This window comes from Falco biarmicus, chromosome 1, assembly GCF_023638135.1.
Source record: "Falco biarmicus isolate bFalBia1 chromosome 1, bFalBia1.pri, whole genome shotgun sequence".
NCBI lineage: Eukaryota > Metazoa > Chordata > Aves > Falconiformes > Falconidae > Falco > Falco biarmicus.
In genome coordinates, this window is record NC_079288.1 from 76,379,892 (window position 1) to 76,407,427 (window position 27,536).

A 27,536-nucleotide genomic window follows, 5' to 3' on the forward strand; every position below is an offset into this window, starting at 1 on the left:
TCTGAAGCCTAACACTGCTCACGAGAGGAACTTCTTTTCTTTCCAGTAAAGTACTGCTCAAAAACCTGCTCTTTGTAAACAAGGATAATGCAGCAAAGAGGTGACTAAAGATTCAACAGCAGTGTGTTTTTCCTGGTAAAGATGTGAAGTTTTATTTGTCACTGCTTCTCTGGCATGAAGTAAACATCCTGAAATCAACGGCTGGGCTGGCAGCCTAGCAGCTGGTCATGTGTTACATTGCACTGCAAGATGTTTAAGTTTTGGACCTTAAAACTAGAGGGTATACAAGTGTGGCTTCCCATAATACTCACACAGAACTCCATGATCTGTTCTGTTACCAGGGTCCACCCAGCAGTAGCATACTACTTGCTGTACTTTACATTCCGGTTTGTTTAAAGTACTAGATGTTAAGAGCAACATGTGAAAAAAGACACCTCTTGTATGTTTATTTTTAACCTAGTCCTTCACTAAATTCTGAATTTTCTGTAATGTTCAGTATTTAAATAACAGCTTACAGCCTGTGTGCAGCTGATCTGTGTATGAGAGATTTTGCTGTGTATGGGCAGTTCAGTGTTTTTGTGTGGGTACTTTGCCCATACTTGCCTGTGCAGGACAATTTTCTTGACTGTTTTTAATTAGAGAACTGTACTGTAAGTCTGGGATTGGGGAATTAAAGAAAATAGCATAGGAACTACTTTGTGCAGGGACAGAAGAGTACTCTTCTAAGTACTAAGAGTAACTTTCTAAGGTAAGTTGGTCTTATTTCAAATATGTTATGCTGTTATAACCCAAGTATAAAGTAAAGGTCTGTTTCTGGTATCTATTCTTGCTGTTCTGTGGAATCCAGAAGAGTAAATGTGTATCACATTTGACCTCAGTAGTGCAAAACTACTACTTACAATTCAGCCTTTAATTTCCTAGCCTAATTACTGATAATTGTTGCTTTCAGGTGTTTTTAGTCAGTTTTCTAGTTACTTTATAGTTGCATCTCTGAAAACTGAAATTATTAAAACCACATTCCTCTTAAACCTGTATGTGAAACATTGAATCTATAGTAATATTTAAGAGCTATGATGCTTGCTGTTAAGTGACACATTTTAATGTTAGCAAGTTGGGCCTTGAAATTAGGTCACTCTCATTACTGTCCTGCTTTTTTTCACTTGAACTCTAGCATGAATGATTTTCTGTAGTACAAGCTCTCTGGTTTTAATTTTCCCCCTTTTTTTTTTTTTTTTTTTTGCTTGGAATACAGGATTTAGTTTCTTTTGGAATGTCTGCTTTGGATTAGGGCAATAGAATTAAAAACTAGTAAAAAGTGCAGCCTAAGTACTGAAGCTGATTTTACAGTTCAGATGAGAGTGAAATGTATTGCAGCAGTACTCAGCCAGATATGAACCTCCTAGTTCTCAGTGCATTTCTTGTGTGAACCATTCCTATCACCTTACCCTGGCTTGATGTCTGGGTGTTTTAACTAGGGGGAAAAAAAGATGTGTGGCCACTTCTATCTGGTTTGTAGGGGTGAGTTCATGTAAGGACAGTAGTAATTGTCCCAAGGACCACAGATATGTTCTTCTACGATAGCAGCCTGCTGCTTCTAAGTACTGCTGCATCTGTTTCCTCTGTTTCTCCTTCCTTTTGCCCTGTTCTGGTTAGCAAAAGTGCTTGTCATTGCAGATACTGTTTTCTTTTTTTTCTAGGATTGGATATTGTTTAAATTACTTGGATTATTTTTCTTGTGTTTTCAGACTTCCAGTGGTTACATGAAACTTGCATTAAAAAAACATCTCCATGGCCCAAAGTTTGAATCAGAGTTATCATTTGAACATCCATCCAAATGGGGAATAATAGCCACAGATGCTTTTCATGTAGGTCAGGACCAGTTCTGTGCTGACACCAGATATCAGTTATCTGGTCTCCCAGCATGCTAATCAGTCACCACAGTTGGCTGGAACTAATTTAGGAATGCTGAGCCCTGAAGCGTTTTCACAACATTGTGAATGAGAGAAATGATTCTAATCAAAATTGACAATCTGGCATCGTATCTGAGCAGACACTGCAGGTTCCTGGGGTAATAAACATAATAGCTCTGGAATTGGCATCCTACATGACAGATATATATATATATATATAAAAAAAGGTGGATATTAAAATATGTATTTATTTGAACTTTCATTGTTGGAAGTTTGAGGTATCTTTGAAGTGCCAGCTAGTGAAGCAACTATAATAAAAACAGAAGACTCCCTAACACTTCTAGAAAGGGACACAGACTATTACATCGTCCCTCCAAACACTGCCCCCTGCTTCATCATGCACATTTGCTGAAAATTTTACTTGTCAGCATACTTCTTGTTTCTAGTGATTGAAATTAAAAAAAAACAAACAAACAAACAGAAAAACCTTGAACAGTTGAACAGGTCTTAATATACTGACAGTTTTTAAACTAGGAAAAAGAGACCAGAAATGAAGTATAGCAGTGGGTTTATCAAACAAGCAAACCTGCTACATGTGGAATAAATATTTCTTAATAAAGTATTCTGTCTCTCACAGGCTGAGCAACCTGTCTGTGCTCTGAAGGCAAAGTAAATACATGCAGAGTAGAAGTGATATGTTTGTGGCCACGGTGTGATGGCACACTCTGTCTCCCTCCTGGATCCCACAGAACTCTGTTTCCAAGCTGTTAACGGGGGTGGTAGACTGAAGGAAACCCAGGGAGCCTGGCCATGGCTACTTGCATGGGGTTCCATCGCTGCTTGCATGGAGTTGCATATTGCTCTCTCATCCAGCCACCCAGTGCCTTCCCTAAGCCAAGACAGATGCAGCAGGAGGAAGACTTTTGGAGAAGTACTGGTATCTTCTATCTTCTGTTATAATCCTCCAGCTTTAGTTGCCTTGAGGCAGGATCCTAGGCTGCTGCCAGTGCAGTGTATGGGGACAAGTTAGTGTTTAGGTAGTATAAAGGCGCGGTAACAGCCCTACTGAGAAACACCAGAAGGTCAGAGTCTGCCTAGCAGTGCATCCTTTGTGCCTGCTACCTGGTTTCAGTGTAAGCTGGGTAAACCAATGCACTGTGCAGTGTGTTAGTATGCTTTTTTTCTTCCCCTGCATCTCCTTTCAATAGCACTTAGTACAGACAGCCTTTTATCCCACTTTTGTCCTGAATGCCTTCTTGAAAAGTGTTGTGTCTAGGTAATGTGCTGTGATCTGAAATGAATTTGCAGCCTTTTTGGATAAGGCTGAAATGATGTTTATGTTCTTTGTCTTAATTGCGATATCATAGGTCCATAAGTTGCTTCAGGAGGGACAACTGGAATTTGTCATTGGAGGGCAAGTGATGCATGATGAAGCCGTGACACTACTTGATGATCAGATTTTACAGTTGACGGGTATGCATATTTGCATTTAACTTTTATTTTTCCTTGTTATTACCTTGAGGGGTTTGTTTGCTTTTCATTTCTCCACCCCGAGACTGCTATTATTTTCTTACTCTTTAAAAACTGATTAAAGCATCTCTTTGCAGATTGGTTTATCTGTATAAAAATCTTTGCTTTAAAAAAAAGGAACAGAACAGTTCTTCATTAAGCAGAAGGGTTACTGAAAGCTGGCTTGCAGTTTAATTGATGTCAGTTATAAACTCCTTTGGAGCAGAGGCCTTTCTTGGGGTGTGTGTTTGAGAGCTTAACCTCTCGAGAAGATAGTTACAGTGAAATTGAGGGTATGAAATACTCTGGAAGAAAATACCTGGTAGCAATTTAGAGTGTGGGGAGGTTGTATTGTGTAAGCAAATTCTTCTGCAGAACATGGGCCATAAAATGTCACTGAGGTCAATTGAACTTAATTGAAAGACCTGCTTGATGAAGAAACCCCCATTTGTAATGATGATCATCAGCCTCTTAGAAATAGGGGCTTATTTCCCAAGAGATGCACCATTTCCCATTTTAGTCTTCTAGCTTCTGCTTCCAGCGATTTGTATGTTACACCTCTCCATCTGATGGTTTAAAGAGTCTTTTAGTATTTAGGTTTATCTCAATCTGGTTAATGAAAAAGGAAACCAGATAAATCATGCCACCACTGTGCTATTGATGCCTACAATAAGTCATGAGGGAGTAGCATGCTTTTGTGGGGTGGCAGGGGATGTATTAGCCCCAGCTGTCTGTCATAGCTGGTGTAAACCCTGCCCATTTCAGGGCTACACTCTGGGCAGCTCTCTACATGGGAGAGTGAAGGGTCAGAAAACACTTTTATCATTTGCTGAATCTGACTGTGCAGCACTGCTAGCCTTCTTCCTTGCTTGTCAGTGTTTATCAGGAGTGCAGGGATAGCAGCTGCTTTTGCATCTCAGTGAGTCACCATGTCATGCTCTGGCCAAGAGGAAGAGAGAGGATGAGTATATTTTTTTCTCATTTGACTCCTGTGTTTAAACGTAGTATGGGCTTAGTACACCAAACCTAGGACTTCTCCAAGGAAAATACCAATACTGACTGAAGAGTCCTTTCGTTAAATGCAAATGCAGTTTTCTATTTCATTGCAGATAGCTGTGAAAAATATTATTCCTCATTTAATATCTCATTCTGTGTATAACCATAATTTTTTAGAAAAAAGAAAATTGAAGTTTGGTAATTTATTCAGCAGGAACAAAAATAGTAATATATTGTAAAATTCCCATTTATTTTTCCTGAAAGCACTCTTCTCCGTTTGAGTTACAAACAAACAAACAAATGTATCCTTGCATTGTGTGTGGAGTTCATCTTCAGAAGAGAAAGCCAATGCAGACATTTGCGGTCTACATTTTGTGTCTTCTCCTGCCTGTCCAGCCAGCTGTGTTTTAGAAGAGCCTAGCAAACTATGCCTAAAATGTGCTTTAGTCAGAAGAGTTAAACATCTTGTGAATATTTTCACTAAAGAAGACATTAACCACAGGAAAGATGAAGTGAAATGAGAATGCCTTGCAACCTCAGTTCTTCAAACATGATATTAAAACTTGGAATAGAGTTAGTCCAAAATGGGGAAGATACGGCTGTATTTTCAAATAGTTCTGAGCACAATTCCAAAACTATGAAATTAAGGTCTGAAATTATTTCATTAATTATTTATTTATTCTGATTATGAGGATCCTGGTGTGATGTACTGGAGTACTGAATAAAATCTACTGCTTACTTGATTGGTCTAGGTTTTTTTAAATCATTTGTCTGAGTTTATTCTATATTGTCTGGTCTTTCTAGTTTGGGAGTTTCTTGTTCTGAAACTCATTTCGATACAAAATTAATAACATTGGTTGTACATAACGTTTTTTATCAAGATTGCTATTAACCTTTGGGGTTTTTCTTTTTTTACCATTGAGGACCATGTTAGTTTTGTTTACTGGTTGTCTTCGCTGTCCCTTTGTCCTTGATATGAGACTGAAATTTTCTGAGAATGGGTGGTATGATTTGAGCAAACATAAACAAACTCAACTCCAGCTTGTTTTCATGCAGACTTCAACCTGGTTATTAGCCTTAACCTAATCTGTATCTAAGTTCTTTTTCTCAGGCTTGTCTCTGATCATAATTCCTTTTTGTTATCCATCTTTTATGATGTTAGTAAGTTATATTTGGCATAGCAAAATAAATATTGTCAGTGTGAAACTTTCTGCTGTGAATCATTAAATTCCTGAAACTTTAAATACTATGGAAAACAGAGACAAAGATCTATCCTTTAAGTGCTTATCTGTAATACTATATGCCTATTAAATTTATAAAATGACCTTACAAAAGCATTCCTAACATGAAGAAATTTTGCTTTGCAGAAGGCCATGGATTTTTGTATGAAACTTTTGGGATCAGGCCTCAGTTTTCTTGGCATGTTGATCCTTTTGGAGCTTCAGCTACAACATCAACTGTTTTTGCTCTGGCTGGTTTTAATGCTCATCTTATTTCTCGGATTGATTATGATCTGAAGGCTGACATGCAGAAAAACAAGGTAAAAATGAATCCCACTGCCAGCCTCTACTTACAGTAATCTAAACCATGACATTAAGATAAGCATTTCTCTGATCTGTGCAAGAAAATCTACATATTTCTTCTCTAAAAGTGACATGCTGCTTGCATGTGGCAATGGTGAAATATATTGTGTAACATGGTCAAGTAATGTCTTCATGACTTCTGGTCAAGGATAAAATATAGTGTAGCCTGAAGAAGACACAAAATGTGAGCAGTTGGGCAAGGCTAAGTGGGCATTGAATTAGGAGAGTTTGAACTGGAGGCATCCAGAATGCATTTCAGCTTCCCCTGACAAAATCTTAGTATGTTGGGGTTTATATAGACTGTTGTGAAATGTAGTGTATATGTTTGGGCATGGTGGTTGTCATGCTTGGAACATTTATTTGTGCCTATAAAATTGATAATACTAGGTCACTTAGAGTGGCAGCTAATCATGTTTTTGCTGAATTCAGTTTTTTTGCTTTATGTTCTGTCTTCTGTCACACAGTGTCACACACACAGTAAGCGTCTGTCTTTTTGTATCACAATGTTGGATCCTGATCTGTCATCAGTTTTACACACTAGATTATGTGTAAATAAGGGTCTTTCACTAGTATGTGCTGGGCATTATGCAGTTTTTATGTATCTTGGGTGAAACTCGAGCATCTCTGAAAAAGACAACAGGATTCCTGTTGAAGTTGCTGAAGCCTGGACCTACCACCTTATGTTTGCAGTGAATTGTGATGCTTGCTTTCTGCTAAAATCTTTCATGAGCTTTTGACAATCTTTCCAATCTGATTTTTTTTTTCTGGCACGTGACAGTCTCGAGGCTTCCAAAACTGTAAAAATTCTGTTCCAGTGAATTAAACATTGATTCCCACTGACTACATTGCAATCCAGACTACATCTGGATCTTTCCTAGCTTTATAGGTGTTCAGCTTCCACTGAAACAAGATGTAACACGTGTGATAAGCAAGACGTACATCTGGATTTCAGCGGTATGGTGTCAGTGTGCTGTGTCCTCTCCTCCATCAATCTAAATAAAGGCAACGCTGTAGTCTCCTATATATAGTATGTGATCTTGCTTGGGGTACCGTTGGCTGGTCTTAAGTAAAAGCACTTGAAGTATTAGAAGTGGTAGAAGGGAAGGTGGACGCTCTGAAATCTCTAAGTTTTAATGATGGGATTTCTCTGCTTGTCATCAAGGGTAACAGTTTCTTGCCTTTTTTATTTTCCAGAAGCTTCAGTTCGTATGGCAGGGCTCTCCTTCCTTATCTGAAAGACAGGAGATCTTCACCCATGTTATGGATCAGTACAGTTACTGCACCCCATCACACATACCTTTTTCAAACAGGTCTGAAGGTTTCCTAAACAGGCAGAAATACTGATCGCTTTTGAGAATTTATATGTTGGAGTTTAAGCATTTCCTTTGACTATTTTCTTTCAACACTATTCTACTGCTATCTCTTGACCTATGGTAGGTCAAGGAGATGTCTAGACTCTGTAAATATAAGTCAGGATTATTGAACACCCCCAGCTACCCAACCATAATGCATGAAGTTTGTTCAGTACCTAACAACTGAATGCTTTAAAGTGACACTTACTACTGACAGGCATTAAAAACACTTGAAAATATTGACAGACTTTAAAAATAAAGTTTTCTAGCATCAGGAGGGTTGGAACACAGGTATGGCTTTCATCTACATATATATATATATATATATATATATATATATGTATATATGTATGTTTGTATGTGTATCATGTCAGTCCCTATCAAAAAAATATAGAATAAAAATGGGAAACAAATCAATTGCTATAAACAGAAAATTTCCAAAGCAGGACTAGGTTTTGTTTCTTTGCCTGGAAAGTTAAGATTTAAAAACTCCAGGAAGCTCAGGATGGACTTGGCTGTTGCTAATTGATTTTCTGTGGGAGATTTTCAGCATTATATTGAGCTGCAATTGTGTGTATTATATCTGTATAAACTAAATCAACTAAATTTTTCCATTTACTTTGTGAAAAAATCTGAGAGCTTTTGAAAACTTTATTTTGCTCATTGGCTTATCCACTAAAATACTCTTTGTAAACTAAGTCTACTTGAGTGAACATCATTGTTACAAAACTTGCTGGTTTGTCCTGTGATTTTTTTTGTTCTATGCCAACAATCAGCAGGGACTTGGAAAGTTGCACAGTGCAAAGCAAAAACCGGACAGCCTTACCCCTACCTCCACTCCCAAATAAACAATAAACCTAAATACTAGCAATGAATATAAACTGGGGTTTTTTTGCTTCTTATTCCCTGTGCTTCTGTATTTTATTCCCGCACCTTTTGATGTATTTTTCCCAGTTGAATAAATCCTGTTTATAGCCTATTGCTTTCTCCTTCTACTTAGGTCAGGATTTTATTGGAATGGAATTGCAGCTTTCCCAGATCCACCAAAAGATGGTGTTTATCCAAACATGAGTCTCCCTGTTACAGATACCAACATCCATCTGTATGCACAAACCATGGTGGCAAACATTAAGGAGAGAGCAGCCTGGTTCCAAACAAGTGATATTTTGTGGCCATGGGTAAGTGCATGATCAGCATTCGCTTTAGAAGTGGCAAGTACACCTAGGGTATGAACAGTAAGTAGATGGTACTTTGCTACAGTGTGTACTGCAAAAACATAGATACAAGCCACGTGACATTGAAGTGTTCCGAGTAGGGTCCAAATGTCTGATTAGTAAAGATTTTTAAAGACTAGGACTTCTTTGTACAGTCTGCAAGCTGCCTACCAAGTTTTCTGCACTTCTTAATATGAAATGTGACAAAATAGTAAAGATAACCTTTTGCAAAACTGTATGTTGCGATATTGTTTCCTTTTTTCTTTCCTTGTTTTGTCTAGTTAAACGATCTCTTTACATAACTGTTTAGCACAACATAACTGTATGTTAACAAAAATCATAGCGTTACAAAAAAACGTATTACCCATTAGGTAGATGAGATCTTTTCTAACTGGTATGCAATAATTTTCTTTTAAAGTCTTTGTATTTTAGTTAGAAACATAAGCATATCTCATATCCCAGCTTGGTGATCCAAGCACTTTTTTCAGCAATTTGCTGCATTAATTACATCGTACATGTAGACATAGCACTAATATGCTCTCCTTATTTTTAAGTCTTTAGGAAGGAATAACTTTGCCTAAACTGAAGGTACAGTCTGGTTTTTTAATTCTGATGGATGCTGTAGTTCTCACAATATTAAAGGGAGATGTGTGTTCTTAAGTTGGCTATTCATGTCTGTTGTTGCAAAGAGAACAAACATTTTCTGACTGATGCAGCTTTGAGTCACTGATTTGTTCTTCTGTGTTTGTGATGCTGTTACTTTTATTGTTTGGGGTTTTTTTTTATAGGGGGTGAGGGAAGAAGCAGGGCATAATACTATACATATATATATGTGTATAAAACACTACTATATATAATCCAACAGTGCTATAGAAAAAGTTATGCTGGAATGGGGAGGGAGTTTCAAATAGTACAAATAAATTCCAAATGTCTAGATACAAACCTGCAGTTTTGCAGTAATGTAAGAAAATTTCAGTCTTTGACTTCCTGATTTGTGTGCTTGTGATAAGGAGCTTTAAACAAAGATATACTATGATTCTATATCTCTGTAGCTAATTTTAGCTGTTTTTTCATGATTACAAATACTTTGGAGTACTTGGATATTTATTTTTATTCCTTCAATTAAAAAATCAGGTAATACCTTCCCACTTAAACTCAGATCTCACATCGAGACTATTGGCACTTGTGATGAGTTATATGGACAACCAAGTGTTCATTTATGATCTGAAGCACTTAGTTGTACAGGAGTAGGCGTTGGGCTACGGGGCAGTATAAAAGTTCAAACCCACCTGTAGAGGCCATAGCAGCAGATGTATTTTCTCAAGGGCTGAAACAGATCCTTGAGATTTTTTTTGGCCTGTGTGGTTGAAATATCTGTACAGTAATGTATAGCATTCCTGTGAAAAGTTTTGTTCAGATAGTGAGTGAACATGATAACTAACTACAGCAGATTCTCCTGGATATCCTTTTTTCTACAGAGCTACACTAATCCTCAGCTGCTGTGTTCTGTGTCACTGTGAGCAGAGTCTATAAGCCCAGCATATCCCCTTCTGTAGTGCAAAGTGTCTACTTTTTATGAGGGAGTCTTCTTAGATCATGAGTTGAAAGTAGTGCTCTATAAATGTGAAATACTCTTGATTGGTAAACATATTACTTCTTCCCCACAAATCTTCCCCACAAATTTAATTGGAAGCAACCTTAGGAAGTCTGGTTTGCACTAACTGCCAGGATTTTCAGTATTTGATATGTTTTAGTAGCTCATTCCAGTTTGAAGTTGTTTTCCAATTTCTGTTATATGCATGGAGAAGATTTTTTAGTATCTCAGAAGAACTTTTCTGTTTTGGAAGTAGAATTTCCACGTTTCTGATCAGTGACTTACCCTGGTAGGTCTGAGGGGCAGGCAGGTGCACTGGGATTCATGAAGGATGCAACAGTGACCTTACTTGATGTGACCTTACTGGAAACATATAGTAAATGAAGAAAGGTAGGGGGTGGCCTTCTCATCTGGGAAAGAGAAGGGAGATTATTTGCCTTTGACTTCCGTCGAACTCATCAGATTCAGCTGCTTCATGAGTTGAATTTCAGCTCATCAGGTTAAACTCGTTGAGCTCATCAGATGAGGTTTGGGGTGGATTGCCAAGAAAACTGGCCATTTCTTCAAAACATCTGCTAAGTTTTGAAGACAAATTGCTGAGAGCGTTTTTATTTTGAAAATGAGATCAGGATTTTATGTGGCCTCCACAGCAAAGTGTTGACTTCTTGTGCAGTGCTTTCTATCTCAAGCACAGAGATGTGAAGATGAGGCTGCATTAAGCTGGTGTCAGGGTTGGCCTCTTTATGTGGAGGAGGTTTCTTAGCATGTTATTATGCTTCAGACCAATGCCTATACTGTAATGCCAGTAACTGCGGAATACATGTGGTGCCATGGCTAATTAGTTTTCCTGTTCAGCCACTGTTCTTGAACAAATCTGTGCTTGGTTATGCATTTTTGAATGTTTGCGTGTGCAAACAGTCTGTGTTGAGATGCTTTCAGGATGTCTTTGTGCAAGCATGCTCAGAAAGAAAGAGGCTTTAATACACAGTGTATCACCCCGCTTAACTGGGTGGGTGGGCACCAGAAGTACTACAGTCTACTGTCACGACAGGGGATCAGCAACACATTGTGTGACATTTGAACCTTAGGGATCTCTGTCCAGATTGTTTTGTTTCACATCATGACCTTAGTACTTCCTAAAGCTGTAAGCATTCTTAAGAGCAGGAAATAAGAACTTCCTTATAACTCCCTGTAAGTGGGAGAAATGCAGTCTGAAAAGAAACAAAGGTCATCTTTCCAGGCACGTGTGCATGCATTTTCCAGTTTCTACCACAAAATCTCATGCTCTTGCAAAATATGGTGTGTCAACACACTTGTCCCTATCTGTAATGCTGGTTGGTTATCAGCTGATATGTGTGAGTAACGCTACCCACTCTTGACATTTTTGTGACAAATAACTTTTATATGGGCAGTCAAGATCAAAAGAAATACCACTTTAATTAAAAAAAAAATCCTTCTAAATTATGTGACCCGAAGTCATTTGACTGTTCTGTTTTTGAAATTTCAGGGCTGTGACAAACAGTTCTTTAATGCATCTGTTCAGTACTCCAACATGGACCTGTTGTTGGATTATATTAACAAGCATTCTAGTGAGTTTGGAGTGACTGTCCAGTATGCCACAGTTGGTGATTATTTCAAGGCAGTTTATAGCAGAAATCTTACATGGGAAATTCGGGACTCTCAAGACTTTCTACCATATTCAACAGGTAATTACATTTACAACTGCATATTGTCTGCCTCAAATGTATGTATTTAAAATTTTAATTAAAGGAAATTGAGAAAATGACAAAGAGGAAAACCTTCTTCTCCTTATAACATCTATTTACACTACCAGGTGTCATCAAATAGACAAGTTGAGCCCAACATAGTGGTATAAGGAAGATGGTAGAGCGGTGGTTGGAATATTTCTTTGGGACTGTAGGAAGCAATGGGTGGAGGGAAGAGACTGAAAGAAGAGTGTAGAAAAAGGCAAACTTGGCAAGAAATCTAACTTGAGGTTTTTGTCTTGCTGTCTATGAGTAACAATTGAGTGCAAAGGAAAGTTAAGCACAAGGTATATTTATGAGTGTAATGCCATCCAAAATTTTTTAATGACCTGAAGAACTGGATAGATAATACAGTAATCAGGTTCTATTAACAATGAAAACAGTGACCAATGAGATAAACCTGGAGGCCTAGGACACCAGGCTGAAATTCAGTAGGGTATTTGAGTGGGTGGATAAAGAAAAAGAAGACTGCAAAGTATGTAACACACCACAAACTAGTTAGTAGACAGCAGTGATAGTAAAGGTGCTTCGCAGAGGCGTACCAACATAACTAATGCAAGAAGTCTCTCTTGACATTGGAGGGGTCCTGTCGGAATGTTCTAAAGCAGAGATCCTAGGACCCGTTCTACTTCAAATACAGATTTTGATCATTTGTTTCATGTTTGGACATCTGACTTGGAATTAGTTCTTTTCCCTGCCTTCCACATATTAGCATGCACAAACAACCCGTAGTCTCTTAGGAATTCTACAGTATTTGACCTGCATGTTATATCTCTCCTCCTCTTCCCCAAAAATGAGCCGTAGTAAGTTCGCAGTCCTCTAGATCCAGCGAACTGAAAGGAAACTGATAAATTGGAAGATACCTAGAAACAGAGGATGCATGGCCAAATAGAGCAGTGTCCCATTGTTACTGTTTAAAAGAAATGGATTATGCATAAATTAGAGCAGAGGTGGGAAGCGAGACATGGAGAAAGCTAGGAATATCTAAAGGAGAAGTAAGGCGGGTAACCAAGGGACCAGGACAATCTGAAAGCTCTTTGTTAGCACAGTGGAATAGGAATGGTCAAAGTGAAAGAGCTACTGCTGAGGATTTGATGTCGACTACGTAGTTCCAGGAAAACTGAATATAATCTTGTTGTATGGACTGAATGCCCATAGTGCTTGTTACACATTATCAGGAATCGAGTTCGTGAGCTCCCACACCAGTCTTTTATGTAAAGCAAAGCATTCTAGGCAAGGATGTCTGGTAGATCTTCACTTCAGAGTATGTTCCTGATCTGAACGACGTAGATGAACCCCTAAAGTCTCCTGGAGAAGAAAGTCTTGTGGTGAAAGTCTTGTCTTTTTCATTAAATAAAACAGTTTGGGGTGGGGGGGCGGGGGGGGGGATTGATCTGTAACTGAAGTCTCGAAAGTAAAAATACCATTTGTTTTCTGAAATGTCATAGCATGATGTGACACAAATTCATTGCAGCTGCTTGTTACTTGCTTGCTTCTTATGTGCTGCACTACCTTAGGTTTTCAAGTAGAGCTGAAAAGTACTGGAAAGATATGAAAGAGGGCATACCCTACCCAACATCCCTTTAATCCTTTTCCCCGGTAAATTTACCCTTTGGGGCCTCATATCAAAGTATGCAGAGAAGAGACAGCTAACTTCTCAGTTTCTAAACTCACTAATTTTTGTCACTGCCTGGATTATTATTAAAATATCATTGGTATCATTAAAATACCTTTCTGTATAATTGTAGCTACCACTACTTCATCACATTTTTTGGCACTGGGGAGGTATATCTCAAGACTATTCTGTAACTTGTCTGTTAACTTTTCAATGAATAAAAATAACCATTGCTTCCTGTGAATCATTGCGTGGACTGATCCCTGGCTCACTTACCTCCCTCTAGGGATCGTGTCATATCTGTCTTGGTGATAAATGCATTGCCAGTTCTAACTGCTAATATCCTTTTACATCTGGGCTCCTACTTGTATCTTTTGGCATAATTTTCAGGCAGTAGTCAATTGCTATTAGCTTGCATAATAGCAGCACCTTTAGTGTTCTACATGGGTGCCCACACATAGATGCAATTTCTTCCCCAAACGGCTTATGAGCCTTGCCATTCCGGTATAGATTTGACTGCACTTTCTCCCACATACTGTTTTGCTTCTTGATGATTAATCCTCTCTCATTCTTTCTGTGCCATTTTATTATGAGTCGCTTATTTGGCTTAGTGTCACTTCTGACATATACCTTGGAAACTCAAGTTTTAAGTCCCAGATAAGTATTTCCTTTTTCTACTCTACATTCTTTGTATTCTACTAGGATGCATGTGTGACTCCTCTGCTTGTAACCTTGAAAACTGAAATGGAATTCATTCTGTTTGAACTTCTAGTATTTTTCAAGCCAAAAATGATTTGTCCTGGAGTTTTTGAGCAAAGGATCCCATTTTCTAATTGTTGCCTTTGATCCTGGGCTGATAGCAGGTTGTTATGGTTGCATATATGTACTTTAGAAAGCACTTTCTGCAGCTTCTCTCTGGAAAAACTATCAGTGGTGTATTTAAAAAAAAAAAAAAAAACAAAAAACAACTCCAAAACAAACGAACCCCACACTAAGTATAGATTTGGAGATTTTAAAAACAAGTATTTGTTTTCCTAGTTTACTCTGTAGGCTACCAGAACATACTAGCACTAGTTAACTGTTGAAATACTTTCGACTGACCACTTGAGGGCATCTTTTGATGTGGTTCGAAGTCATGTTACCACATCACTGTTTCTACTCCATTTTGAGGAAATGAAATTTCCTATAAGCCCCGCTGACTAAAAGGGAGATATATAGCGAGCATCTATCAAGCGGTAATCAAGGGTTATAATTAACTTCATTAATAATCAATAAAATATCCTCTGTGAAACTTTTACAGTTGTTTTGTGCGGATGCACAAAGAATAAATTTCTGCAAGCACAGGTTAACTTATTGATAACAGCTTTGTATCAACACTCGTGTTACTAGGCCTGTAGGAAGGAGAGTAGTTTTCCAAAGGGCACTTCCATGGCTGTGTTTCTTTGTTGGGCTTATGACTATTCCATTTGATGGCTGGTGTGTAAGCCCACAGCAGGTTTCATGTAAGAAGTTCTACAGTAGTCTAATAAATAACAAATATGTGATAACTGACATGGTGTTTTGACATGCATTGGATCAGTTCAACTCTTTAACAGAGCCATTTCAAGCATGGACTGGGTTTTATACCTCCCGGAGCACCTTGAAAGGAATTGCAAGGAGAGCAAGTTCACTGCTTTATGCTGGAGAGTCCTTTTTCACACAGTATGTCCAGAAACACCCAGCAAGTTCTATTTGCAAATGTGAAGCCTTAAAGCAACTTCAGAGCCTTAGATGGGCAGTTTCAGAGGTAAGGATTGATTTATTTTTGAATTTGAATGAAAATGTTTATTGCCCAAAGATAAAGCTTTGCTTAAGCATTTCAGCTGGGGTGTCTCAATGTTGCTTTTATGTTTTTAGAAATAACTTTCCCCTTTAGCAAGCCATAAGTAAAAATAAAGCAATTTTGCAAAAAACTGTCTTGAAGCATGACTTCAGCCCCCTAGCCATACATTGAAGGCATGGTTACTGACAAATGTTTTTTCAGCTGTTGAAAGAGTATGTGTTTTCTTTGCATATGAAATTCCTTTTCTTAATGTTAGTTCTTCTGTTTACAAAATGGCTTTTGAAAATAAAAAAACTAAACAAAAGCTGAACTGAAAAATACTGATAATCTCTACTTTTGAAAGTTAGAAGAGGAAGGACAGATTTGTTTGTTCAAAATTCAGCAGCTAAGTGATCAGCCTCATGCCATTAACCATTTACAGGCCTTAGTGCTCTTGCTAGTAATAAACATTTTGTCAGTTAAGTTATTGACCAGATCTTAGTAGGAAGTGAAAAACTTGCCTTGTTGCAGTATTTTCGCTGCAGTCTTGGTTTTGGTAACTTGGTGGGGGTTGTTTCTTTCTATTGAGCATGTAAATTTTAGTAGTGTGTAAATATTAAAAGAGGAATATATATAGGGGGAAGTCTGTGTGCATCTCATCTTTGACCATTTCATTCTATATATAGGAATTTGGAATAGGCAAAATGTGAATCTCTAAATACAGCTATAATACCTTATTATTTTAAGTTGTATGTCTGAAGGTTAGTGAACCATGTTAATAGAAGTGCAAACCTGAAATTGTTATCCTGTTGCATTGTGACCTTTCAAACTACTTTTAAACGTAAGGTCCAGCACCATGATGGTATAACAGGCACAGAGTCTCCCAAGGTGAAGGACATGTACATGAATAACTTGATGTATGGAATGTTCAACGTAAAAAAGCTAATGGCTTCCATAATCTTTGACATGAACAATGCAAAGAAGAACGGAGAGGTCTATGCTTCTGTTTACGTTGAAGACTCAGGAATACCAGGTACTTTTTACCACAGCCTTTCCAGTTTTCAGGCTAACTTATGAAAGCTCTCATGTTTTCCTCCGAAACAGTCAACATACCTATGTACCACCCGAGTTCTGTGTACCACGGCTGGAAAATCTTGTTTGCCTTATGAGACCTTCCCGACCTGAGGCAAACTTAGATGAATGCATGAGCGATCTTTAAAGTGATGTTAGGCAGAACCCTACCCTAGTGCATGTATTAGACCTGGCTCCCAGATTCAGACCTCAAATGTAAAACGGAGGGCAGGAAGAGGTGCTGATCAGGGTAATTACTAAACTAACCTTACTGTACGACACAAGATTATGTGGTAAGAAGCACAGTCACAGTTAAGAAATTTTCTTGCTATAGTGTACAGCCAGCTCGTGTAAAAAATGTAAAATATTTTTCAAGGAATCTATTCTAAAGACTGTACATTCCATTTTATCTTTCCTTTGGAAACTTCTTAAACTGTCAAATATAAGCAGTGCCGTGGGCTGCACGACACACTGGTTTGGTTTTTTACAGGGTTGTTTTTAGATTAGACTTCTCACTTGATCTTCTGTATAAGTCTGATAAAGTTAATACTGCATGACAGTGAGTTGTGGTAAGCTGCTTATTTTCACTAAATGCATTTACGTTCAACTAGGGTGTCATTTTCTGAATACGTGGTCTCTTTATTGGGTAAAGAATAGAATAAAGCAGAAGAGCTTTTGATTTTATGAAGTACTATAAGATGTTTTCCTTTTTGCAATCATGAAGTTTTACTGTGGGCTTTTATGTTAAAATATCTTAAGATGGTTGTACCTAGACAGATCTCTCAAATACTTTTTAATATCACAGTTTAATACATGGCGTTTGTGACTGATAGCTTTGTTTGCATACACAAAGGTGCTACAGATGTTGACCAATATGTTGTTGTTTATAATCCACTGGCATGGAACATCACTACCTTTGTCACGGTTTCTGTCAGCCACACGGCAATGACTGTATATGATGAACTGGGACATTCTGTACCAGCACAGGTATTTCAACTTCGTTTCCTTCTGTTGCTTTTCATTCACTTGTCAGTTTTCACTGATTGGGTCCTACCTCCTGTCAAAATGTGGTAATATATAGTATTACAGTGAAAACAAGTATCAATTCAAACTGGGATTTTCCTAGTCCTCCAAATGTTTGGGGGTTTTTTTGTTGGTCTTTTTTTTTTCTTTTTTACTTGCCTGGTCTCTCAACTAGATATTTTTTTTTTAATGTCCAAAAGGGCCTCCTGCTCTTCTAGTGTGTTTGGTTTGTCCTTTGTATGCCTGCTGTGTGTGTGATCTGGCACTTTTAATCTTGCTTTTCTTTCTATAAAACACAGTTTCCATTAAAGCCTTTTTGGTTGAAGCCCTGCCCTACAATTGACAGTCCTGTTTGTACAACTGACAGATTGCCTTGGGGAGGAGAAGAGATTTAAGAAATGTAGGTCTTTAGTTACAAGCCCAAAAGAAACTGCTGACAGTCAGCTGCCATATGACAGCTCATTCTGTCATAGCCAAGCTCCAAGACAAGGCCAGCTGTTCCCTGGGAGGGAAGAAAGTAGCCTCAAGTGAAACCTAGCCCCAGCCTTTGTCAGGAGCATCTGCTGTAGGGAGTGCATCACCGTCAGTGGCTTGATAAACCTGTAGGAATGCCTCCTGCATGTAAGGCCTGAAGGGGCATGACACAACTCCAGATGCTACTCTCTGTCCCCAAGATGCCAGATAGCTCGGTAAGTTCTGCCAGCTGGACCTAGTTTCTATTACCTGTGGCTTATGACTACCTGCACGCATCAAGGTACACTGCAGTCGGGCAGCGATGCACAGCAGCTGTCTCGTGTTGCTGTATGTACATGACGCTGCTCTAAGACCGTGCAGCTCTCGTTGGGAAGCCGTCAGTCTCCTGGGTTAGCACAAGGTCATGCTTACCTGTCAGCCACTTACCTCCCAGAAGTCCTGCCATCTGAATTACATTAGCATTTTAAGATACAAGGGGATTGACATATTTAAAGCGTTTCTTTCAATATTTTGGATGCCCTAAAGTCAAGCTGTCGTTCTTTATTTTAAAAAGACAAAGTTCTCTGTTCTATAGAGGTGATCTGTACTCTCTTTTGCTGGAAGTTACCCATATATGCATTTGGATAGTCACTTAAGGCTAAATGAAATTTCTTTACCAGTAATGAGAAGGTGATTTGGGGGCTTTTTCTTCCAATACGTACCGTTCAAAAGTACACTCATATCACACCCTCTTTCCTTCTGAGAGAAAGAAGTTTTTAACTCAGAACCCTGATGTGAGTATGTGGCTGAGAGGACTAGAGGCTTGGCAAGCACTCTGCCTTCCTCTGTACTGCATGCATGAGTTGTACAGTGAAGGAAGAGAATGGGAGCAGGCCCTGTTGGTACCACTAAGGTTAGGAAGTCTGAGGTGTGAATAACTTGACATATTCCAATCCACAGGCTGAAGGTACAGACAACTTGCTTTAATTTCTGGTTAGTCATAACTAACCTCTTTGTCCATGTAATCTATACAGTATTTACCTAGTCCCATTTTCTTGCCCCAAACCAAAAGTGGTACTAAATTATATAACATTAATGGGCAGGATGCATGTAATTGAAAGAGGATTAAGAACTGTTGTTTAAGGTATTTTGATACTAAGTAACACTGGTGGTCTGTTACTGTTCATATGTGTGCCACCTGCTTCTACCTCCCTCTCCGTGTCCCTTCCTTAAGGTGAGGGCATGTCTAAGTGCTTCCTCCTCTTGCCGCGAATTTTCTCATACTTGCACTAGTGACATCGCTTATGCTTCAGTCTCTTTTCTGCCAATTGACTGTTTAGTTTAATTTGTGATTATTCTGCTCATCTGGACATTTTGCAATGCATTCTTAATCAAGATCTATGACTTCATGTTGACATTAAAATAAGATCTAACCTTGTAATTTGTTTAGTGACCCTCTTTCCTTCACTAGAAAGGCTAAACTGAATACTAAGTTCACCGAACGTGCAACTAAAAGCAGCATGGATCTACATTGTAGATCTACATTGTAATTGAGAATTAAGATTGGCATGTTTAGAAACTTATTTTTAAAGTAGTAGTTAATTTTTGTAATTTAGGGCTTATAACACAGGAAGATAGTTGTCTTGCTAACTGATTTTCTGTAATGGAGCATTGTGTATGTTAACATACAGGTTCAAAGCTCGGTGGGGTCCCATTCTACGTATGATCTGTATATTCTAGTTGCAGTAAGTGGTCTGAGCTACAGAAAATACAATGTTAGACCCTTGAATGGTAAGCAGTCTGCATTTATTGGAAGATCAGTCAAGTACAAGCGAAAAGACATAACTCGTTCAAATAAACAAAGTCGACAGTTGCTTCCTGTGGTTAACAACTGCTACCAGGTCTTGTTTGACCAAAACACGAATCTAATGCAGAGCATTACAGAGAGGTGAGATTACCTGCTTGTTTTTAATAATGTTTCAGATTCTGTAAAACGTTTTGTAAAAATCAGTTCAAGGACTATGTCATGTGCCTTAATTCTGAGACTTAACGAATAAAATTTCCTTTATATTCTTCACAATTCATTTTTTTCTCCAGCTCACATGTCTTCCTTTTCTACAGGAAATGTCAACACTAGCATAGGTGTGATTCCATACTATTTCTGTAATGTTGTTGCCCTGTTTAACCATGCAGTTGGTCTAAGATAAGATATCACAGTATTAACTAGTAGATCAGCAGAATCTCATTGTACTTTAGTTCTAAAGACGATTATGTGTTTGTATTAAAAATAAATAAGTAAACGCATACATTATGGCTGTACAATGAGCCTTAAGTGATAAAGCAAGAGCTTTCTCTTACTAATCACTAGTGTTTTCCAAGTCCTGTATCACTCTTTCTGTGGTAGAAAACTACAAAACTTTTTGCAAGGTAATATTTAACTAAAGAAATTCCATTGAATCAGGAGATAAAATGGAAGAACAGTCAAGATCTGTGTGAGATTTGGGGTTTGCAGATTGTCTTTCTCCGCTGATGTGAGTCAGCTTGATTCCTTCAGCTTCAGTGGAACTGTGCTGCTTTTTGCCTGCTCGGGATTGATTGTCAGCTATAAACTGATGGAAGATTTGACCCCTTTGACATTGGCCTAGTGACTACTGGACCTCTTTCACCTTTGTGGTTTTGTTCATAATTCCACCTCCTAGAGCAAGAATTTGTTGTCCAGTATAGTTAAAATCAGCTTTAAAAGTATATATAGATGGGCCTTAACCAAGAGCCCTGGAGTAAGTACTTTCTCAAAGTGGCTCCAGATTCTAACTTTCCAGATTCCATGACAAATTTAATGAGGAATAATAAATATCTAAACTCAAATTCCATTTTTCTCCATCCTGTTCTGGCAGGCAGAAAGAGCTGGAATTCAGCATGTAGCAGAAATGGAATATTCACTTTCTTCACAAGCCTTCTGGCAAGCCCACAATGTTTGAGTTTCAGGAAGTTTGCTTTGGGTAATGGGTAAGAGCGAGGTGTCAGATCAGAATGGGAGGAAAGGTTAAAAAAAATTGTGATCTTCAACTGTGAAGCCTTATAAAGTTTAACTGCAACAGAACTTCTATTCTAGGTCAAGCCCCTGCACTGGAAATGCCGCACAATGGGGATAGCAGAAAAGACTCGAATATGTTTTGCTTCTCAGTCATTACAATTTGTAGGTTGCTGTATTAACACTAGCTAAAACAGTTGACAGTTTAAGTTTATATGCCAGACAAAGTGATTTTTCCTGTTTTGCCAGCAAGGCTCCAAAAGAGGAGCACAGCAGGTAGCTGAGGGCAATCGCATCTTAACTTGCCTTCATATGACTTTCCAAATACTGGAATACTGAGTCATGAATAGCTAAACTGTAAGCTTCTGGGGAAAAAGGAGGAGACAAAGTAGGTACTGAGTCAGTGTAAATTTTGCTATACTGTTGCTGTTATGTTCCTTACCAGTAATAGGGAAACTTGCATCATGCTGATTCACCTAGCTACAAAGTCAATTAAAGAAACCTGGTTGATTATTCATTAATATAGTGTAACGTACCTCATTTTTGTAGAATGGGTGGGATTTGGTCCTGTAGCAACTTTTACATCAAAACAATGAGCTAACGATGATGTTTCTGTCTTGAGGTGTTTCTGGGTTTTGAAAGTATAAAATTACATAGAAACTCCATTTATTTACACACTGACAGATGTCTTAATGAGAAACACCTTATTTCTCTGCTGTCCTCATTTCCTAAATCTTATAGAATTAGTTACCCACTTTGAGGAAACAGATACTTTCTTTTTTCTTACATTCCCGGCCTCATTCCTGTTGCAGTTCAGCTTTGCATCTATTATGTACAAAATGTGTTTGTAAGTAATATCATTTTTCTTCTGTTGTGGATTCTCAGGGAGACTAACCAGACTGTCCAGTTGACCCAGGAGTTCCTTGAGTACCATGTGAATGGAGATGTGATGAAAGGACCCATTTCAGATAACTACTTATTTGCCCCAAATGCTTCAGCTGTTCCAGTATCACAAGCAGTGGGATTGGAAATAGTTTCTGGAAACTTGATGACAGAGATACGGCAGTATTTCTACAGGTACAACACCATTACAGCTTCACTTCACTGGAGCACTTCGCAGAGCTCACTGTTTAGGACTTGGACAAAAGAACTAGCATGCATCTGCTAAATGCAGTGCTGAGGAAGCACCTCCTTTAAATAGCGCATATTGGTGCAGGAAGGGAGGTGAAGATCGTTCAGTTACCTTCTGTGGGTCATTTTGTACTGCAGCTTCTGTTGGGACCCTCGTTTGTTACAATTCAATGAAAATTGCAGCTATCATCTTACATGGGTGGAATTTGGACAAAATGGGTTCATTTTTATAACTGTGAATATCTTTCTTACAAACAAATTAGAGAAAGGAGAAATGAGTCCTACACATCACTCTGACCCCTGATGAACTAGCTACTTCTTACTGTTAAAATTATAACAGCCTATAACCCCTTCACCCTCTTTAAAATCTGGTTATTTGATTGAAGTCTTTTCTTTTACATGGCATTGTACAAGGATTGTAGTTGAGAAGGACCTTTGGAAAACAGTGACATTCTGCAATCAAAATGAATATTCCCCCCATTGAAAAAATACATGTATTCTGTACAAGTAAATGTGTCCCTTAGGGAGTCATAATTACTTCAAAATTTGTTGTTAACTTTGAGAAAAGCACAGCCTCTCTAATCAAATGAAAAGGCCTCTTTACACTTGCAACACTAAAGAAAATTGTAGGATATCACTCCAGTTGAATATCTGTACATCTGAAAATTAAGTTAAAATTAAAAATAATTGCATATTTACATAAAATATATAGAAAACAGGCAAAAAAGTTGTCTGTGTATGATGACATTGTGAATGACTTGCAAGTCTTGACATAACTAATCAAGTACTCCACTTTATAAACTCTGCATATCTTTCCTCTCATTTTTATAGTAATGTTACTTCTCAGGATTACATATATGCAGTGTATACCAGGATGTATACAGTACCAGAAGGCTATGATGGAAAGTTGCTTTGCCATAGGATAGAGCAAGAATACAGCGTTGGGCCTTTGGAATTAAATCGTGAAGCAGTTCTAAGAACGAGCACGAATTTGAACACCAAGCAGCTACTCTACACTGACAGCAATGGATATCAGATCCAGAAAAGACCATTCAAGGCATATGTGAATAACACAGTGGCTCGGGTAGGCACAAAGGCGGAATCCAAAGTCTGTTGTGTCTTACCTTCGTTCTCCATTACTGTTACCTAGGTTAATATTATCACTGCATGGTTTACTGTGTGTATGTTTTCAGAACTATTATCCTATGGTCCAGACTGCCTACATTGAAGATGATACCACAAGGCTGGTACTGCTTGCAGAGAGAGCTCATGGTGTCTCAAGTCAAGGAAATGGACAAGTGGAGGTAACTGGGTTTTTTTCCCTCTAGGAGAGCATAATTTCATGGCTGCTGATAATATAAATAAAGCATGGTGGCTGATTACTCCTGTGACGTTTACCTTCCCAATACAGGTGATGCTTCACAGGAGACTATGGAACAACCTTCAGTGGGACCTGAATTACAATCTCACTTTGAATGATTCTTCAGTTGTTCGCCCTGTGATTTGGCTTATTTTAGGAACCAAGGCTCTCACCAATATTTTGTATCGGACAAGTGGACTGGCATTAGAACACAGGCCAGTAGCAATGTTTGGAGCATTATCAGGTAACTCATTCCATCTCCTGTGCTGTCTTTAGGATCTGAATGGCTTATTTACGTTGCTTTGATTTATGTTATTAATTTTGTAAATGCAGACTTCAAGCGTCCTATGTGGCAAAGTTAGTATACAGTGAGTTAGGAGGCAGGTTTAGAGCCTGCTAATTAATTTGCATTAATTTCAAAGATGATGTTGTCCAAGTGTATGAAATGTTTCTCTTGTTATGTAATTATCTCTACTTTCAGAAAAGAATAAATTTTAAAGCATCTAATGAGAACAAAGTGTCCACACGGGATTAGTGCAAAGTAACTAGTGCACTGTATATCAGCTTCCTGGATGCTGGGTCCTTAATGACCATTTCTGAGTCATTCTTTTAAAAATATTTGTTTGACTTATTAACTAAAACTAAAGCCTCGTCGTGGAACAGCAACTTCAAGCTGCAGTGAAATTTACTTTATGGAGAGCTCTAATACACTTCTCCAGCAGTTAAAATTGTGCTGCTTTCTCCTTTGTATCTCAGAAGGCCTTGGAGGAGAAAGCATAGCATCTGCTTTGCATCTGCCTTTGCAAAGCAAACAAAAATCTCTTTACCCTTCCACAGTACCCTAGCCAGGCTTGTCTGTGTGATCAGTGTTTGATGTTTGCTTTGTTTCATTTTGCATGTAGGAGATAAACCAAAGCTATCCAGACAACTTCAGAATTCAGTCCACGGTTCACCTGTAACTGTCCCACCTAATCTTCATCTCCAAACTCTGAGCATTCCAGGGTGGAGGTACAGCTCTAATCATGCAGAACAGGTCCACAGCATCCGCATGGGTAAGCGCCTTCAAAAGGGTGTCTGGATGTTACACTTAAAGAAGCCGGCTTTCTTTTCTATCTATCTTCTGTGGCTAGTGCTTCTATTTATTCGAAGTGTTAAATTCCTCTATCAAGAAAGCTAATTGTACTATATGATTTCTCTACTCAGATAGTGAAATATTTCTCCTGCATGAGTTCACCAATGCCTTTTAGTGTCATTCCTGTCAACACTGGGAGCTGGGTACTTCTTGATGTTAGTCCTCTTGCTAATTTAAAAAAATGAGAAATAAGTTCAAATTAGAGAGTGTGAAGCTTAAAAAAAAAGTTTAAAAGTTGATTTTATTTTTAAAGTAAGAAAATGTTTGCATTTTGTTTTCTCTTAAAGGTAAACAGAAGCAAGGTGACGCAGACTTCAGTCGTGTCCTGATAAGAATTAGGCATTTGTATGAAGTTGGAGAGGATCCTGTGCTGTCTCAGCCCGTGATGGTAAATTTGAAGGTAAATCTGATCCTTTGAGACAGAATACCACTTGAGGTGGTTTTGTTCCAGACAGAGAACTGGTTCTGGAATGAAACATCTTTGTTTGCTAAAGACTCAAAAAGATACAAAAATACTAGTATAACTTTAACCTCAGAGGGAAGCAGGTCTTATTTTTACTCAGCTTTGCAACACAGAAGCCATTACTTCAGATGAAGTTGCCATAGGCACAGCATGAAGCTCTGCATAAATATTGATAAGATTCATTCTGTTGAGCTCTTGGTTGTATAACACTTCCTGCAGTACCTTAACCAGTGCAGAGAGGGGGATTCTGTTTTTCTGTTTCTTTACTTATTGCAAGTTGTATGTATAGTTAATGAAATGTGGATAGGATTAAAGCAAACAACCATTTCTTTCCTCTATAGTTTATTTCAGAGAGTTGTTGAAACTTTGGTCACTTTCATTATGTACTGTGTATTTTCAGTTTCTCGTTTATTTGACCTTTCATGTAGAAGTAGATTATTTTATAATGCATGGCGGGGGGGGGGGTGGGGGTGTATTTTAAAATATGAACTTTTGATTGCGATGACAGAAGCAGGGGGAACAAGGTGCAGGGTTCTCTTTTGGCTAGAAAACTGTAGCATGAGTTTCAGCTTTTGAATGGAGAAATTAGTAGGTTGTGAACTTTGCTAGAAGAGGTGCTCTCAGCACCTCAGCTTCTTAGTTTGAAGCCTGATGAATCTGAAGTTGCCATTGTGTTGCATGACCTAACAGATTTTTAAAGTCTCTACTACTTTGCTTAACAGATCAATGCTAGAGATGAAAGTTCTACTCTGGTCTGTGTACTAGACTGTTGAGTGTGATGCTATTCTCAGTAAAGTGTGGTTTGATTCCTTGTGTTTTCTTTACTCGAAGTCTTTGCTAAAGGGATTAGGATCAGTGATGGCAGTGGAAGAGAGATCACTCACAGGCACGTGGGATGTAAACACTATGAAGCGGTGGAAATGGAAGACTGAACAATATCCAAGCAAAGGAAGCAAAGGTAGGTGGAATAAGGTAGTTGGTGTCCATAGTGTTGTTGAAGCTTGATGAATAGTCTAATTAAAAATATAAAAATATTTGCAAGATTAAAAATGTATTGTTGTTCTATATGACAGAGCTGTTATGTGGCAACCTGCAAGTTGGAGCATTTAGCGAAGATTCCCTGCAAGCACTAGACTGCTATATTTCTCTGATGGCTTCTTTTGCCTAGAAGTGTTAGAAATCTTGCAATCTTTCTGGAGTCATCCTGTCCAGACAGAAGTGGCTACTTTATGAATTCACACTTTGACACAGATGGATTTTGTTAGATGCTGATGAGTTGTGTTAATCTAAGCTTAAGCCTGTGCTGCAGAAAAACAGCTGCAGTTAAAAATCCCCACTGTAATCAGCTTAAAGGACTGTGTGGATAAGATTCAAGTTAGGGCTGACACTCAAGTCTAATGCTGTGGGTGACCTCATTTCATTTCCAATTCCAGTTAGTTGCTTGGACGTTGTCCTTACTGTCACTTGCATCCATATATGTGCCTTGGTAAAAAGATTGCAGAGGTTTGTGGGCCGGGCTAGGTGAGAGTTTAGAGCTCTGCTTGACCTGCAGCTAGGAACTTACTTGCTGTTTACTCATGATGAAGAAAAGGTGCATGACTGGGGAGTAGTTTCATGTTTTCTGTGTGTCAGCGTACGTAAAGTAGATGGATTGTTGATTATTTTAATATTATGAATGGCTACGTGGCTCCACACTACTTACAGCTTTAAGGAGGAGAATCTGCTCAAACACCAGCTTTTAAGGAAGGGATAAGTTAAAACTGTTAAGACAGAATAATACATAAATTTGAGCAAAGCTTCTTTAATACAATGTTTTTGTGTTTTACAGGATTCCCCAGCAGCACAGACACCTCAGAAAACTGTACAGTAACTGTTCACCCAAAGGAAATAAGGACTTTCTTTGTATATTTTCATGGTCGATAAAGTTTGACATTATATTTCAGGAGTGAATATATATTAGCTTCCAATTTTTGTTTCAAGATATAAGTGATATTCTTGAAAAAATTCTACTGCTGTTAATGAAAGAAATAGTCATTTTGGAATAAACTCTAAATTTAATTAAACTGTTGGCCTGAGTTGTGGGTATTTTTGTTGGTTAGTTATTTACAACTCTTTTTTTTTTTTTTTTTTCCTGGAATGTGTTCAATGCAAAAATTACCTTGGTGTTGCAGTGCAAGCATATTGAACATTTCCATGCTTGCTGTGGGTGGTTTTAAAGTGATTGCTTCAATAATGCTATAATTTCCTCCATGTGGAGGCACTGTTCAAGAAGGAAGGAAGCAGAGTGAAAAGGGCTCTTCCAGAGTAGCTATAGTGAAATAGTTACGCTGGAAGAGCTGCGCTGGTGGTCAGTTCTTCTGTGTAGACAGCCTGTGTATACTAACTGGCTGCATCTCATTAAAATCACTGCAGAAACTGCCACATTCAGTTACCGGATGAGGAAAGGTTGTTTCATATTTTCTCTTGGTTGTTTTTCATACTTCACTATAAATATTTAGTGATATGCTAATGTAACCTGCCCTGCTGCAGTGA

The 27,536-nt window shown here is 38.3% G+C and overlaps 1 protein-coding gene across 2 annotated transcripts in view; it reads left to right on the forward strand.

Moving 5' to 3' along the window:
- The window catches only part of MAN2B2 (mannosidase alpha class 2B member 2), a 31,290-nt gene extending 4,223 nt beyond the window's left edge, over positions 1 to 27,067 (forward strand). Inside the window, exons 3-19 of one of the 2 annotated variants that reach the window (XM_056343367.1) lie at positions 3,278 to 3,383; positions 5,783 to 5,955; positions 7,193 to 7,308; positions 8,351 to 8,528; positions 11,666 to 11,864; positions 15,135 to 15,325; positions 16,187 to 16,373; positions 17,265 to 17,398; positions 19,579 to 19,835; positions 21,804 to 21,995; positions 22,881 to 23,133; positions 23,243 to 23,353; positions 23,461 to 23,653; positions 24,312 to 24,461; positions 24,829 to 24,941; positions 25,836 to 25,966; positions 26,846 to 27,067. In XM_056343367.1, coding sequence (XP_056199342.1) covers positions 3,278 to 3,383; positions 5,783 to 5,955; positions 7,193 to 7,308; positions 8,351 to 8,528; positions 11,666 to 11,864; positions 15,135 to 15,325; positions 16,187 to 16,373; positions 17,265 to 17,398; positions 19,579 to 19,835; positions 21,804 to 21,995; positions 22,881 to 23,133; positions 23,243 to 23,353; positions 23,461 to 23,653; positions 24,312 to 24,461; positions 24,829 to 24,941; positions 25,836 to 25,966; positions 26,846 to 26,927 — 2,766 coding nt within the window. In that variant the 3' untranslated portion in view covers positions 26,928 to 27,067. Of the gene's footprint in view, positions 1 to 3,277; positions 3,384 to 5,782; positions 5,956 to 7,192; positions 7,309 to 8,350; positions 8,529 to 11,665; positions 11,865 to 15,134; positions 15,326 to 16,186; positions 16,374 to 17,264; positions 17,399 to 19,578; positions 19,836 to 21,803; positions 21,996 to 22,880; positions 23,134 to 23,242; positions 23,354 to 23,460; positions 23,654 to 24,311; positions 24,462 to 24,828; positions 24,942 to 25,835; positions 25,967 to 26,832 lie in introns of both variants that reach the window. The other variant, XM_056343357.1, reaches the window with a different exon arrangement.
- Positions 27,068 to 27,536: the final 469 nt, after the last annotated feature.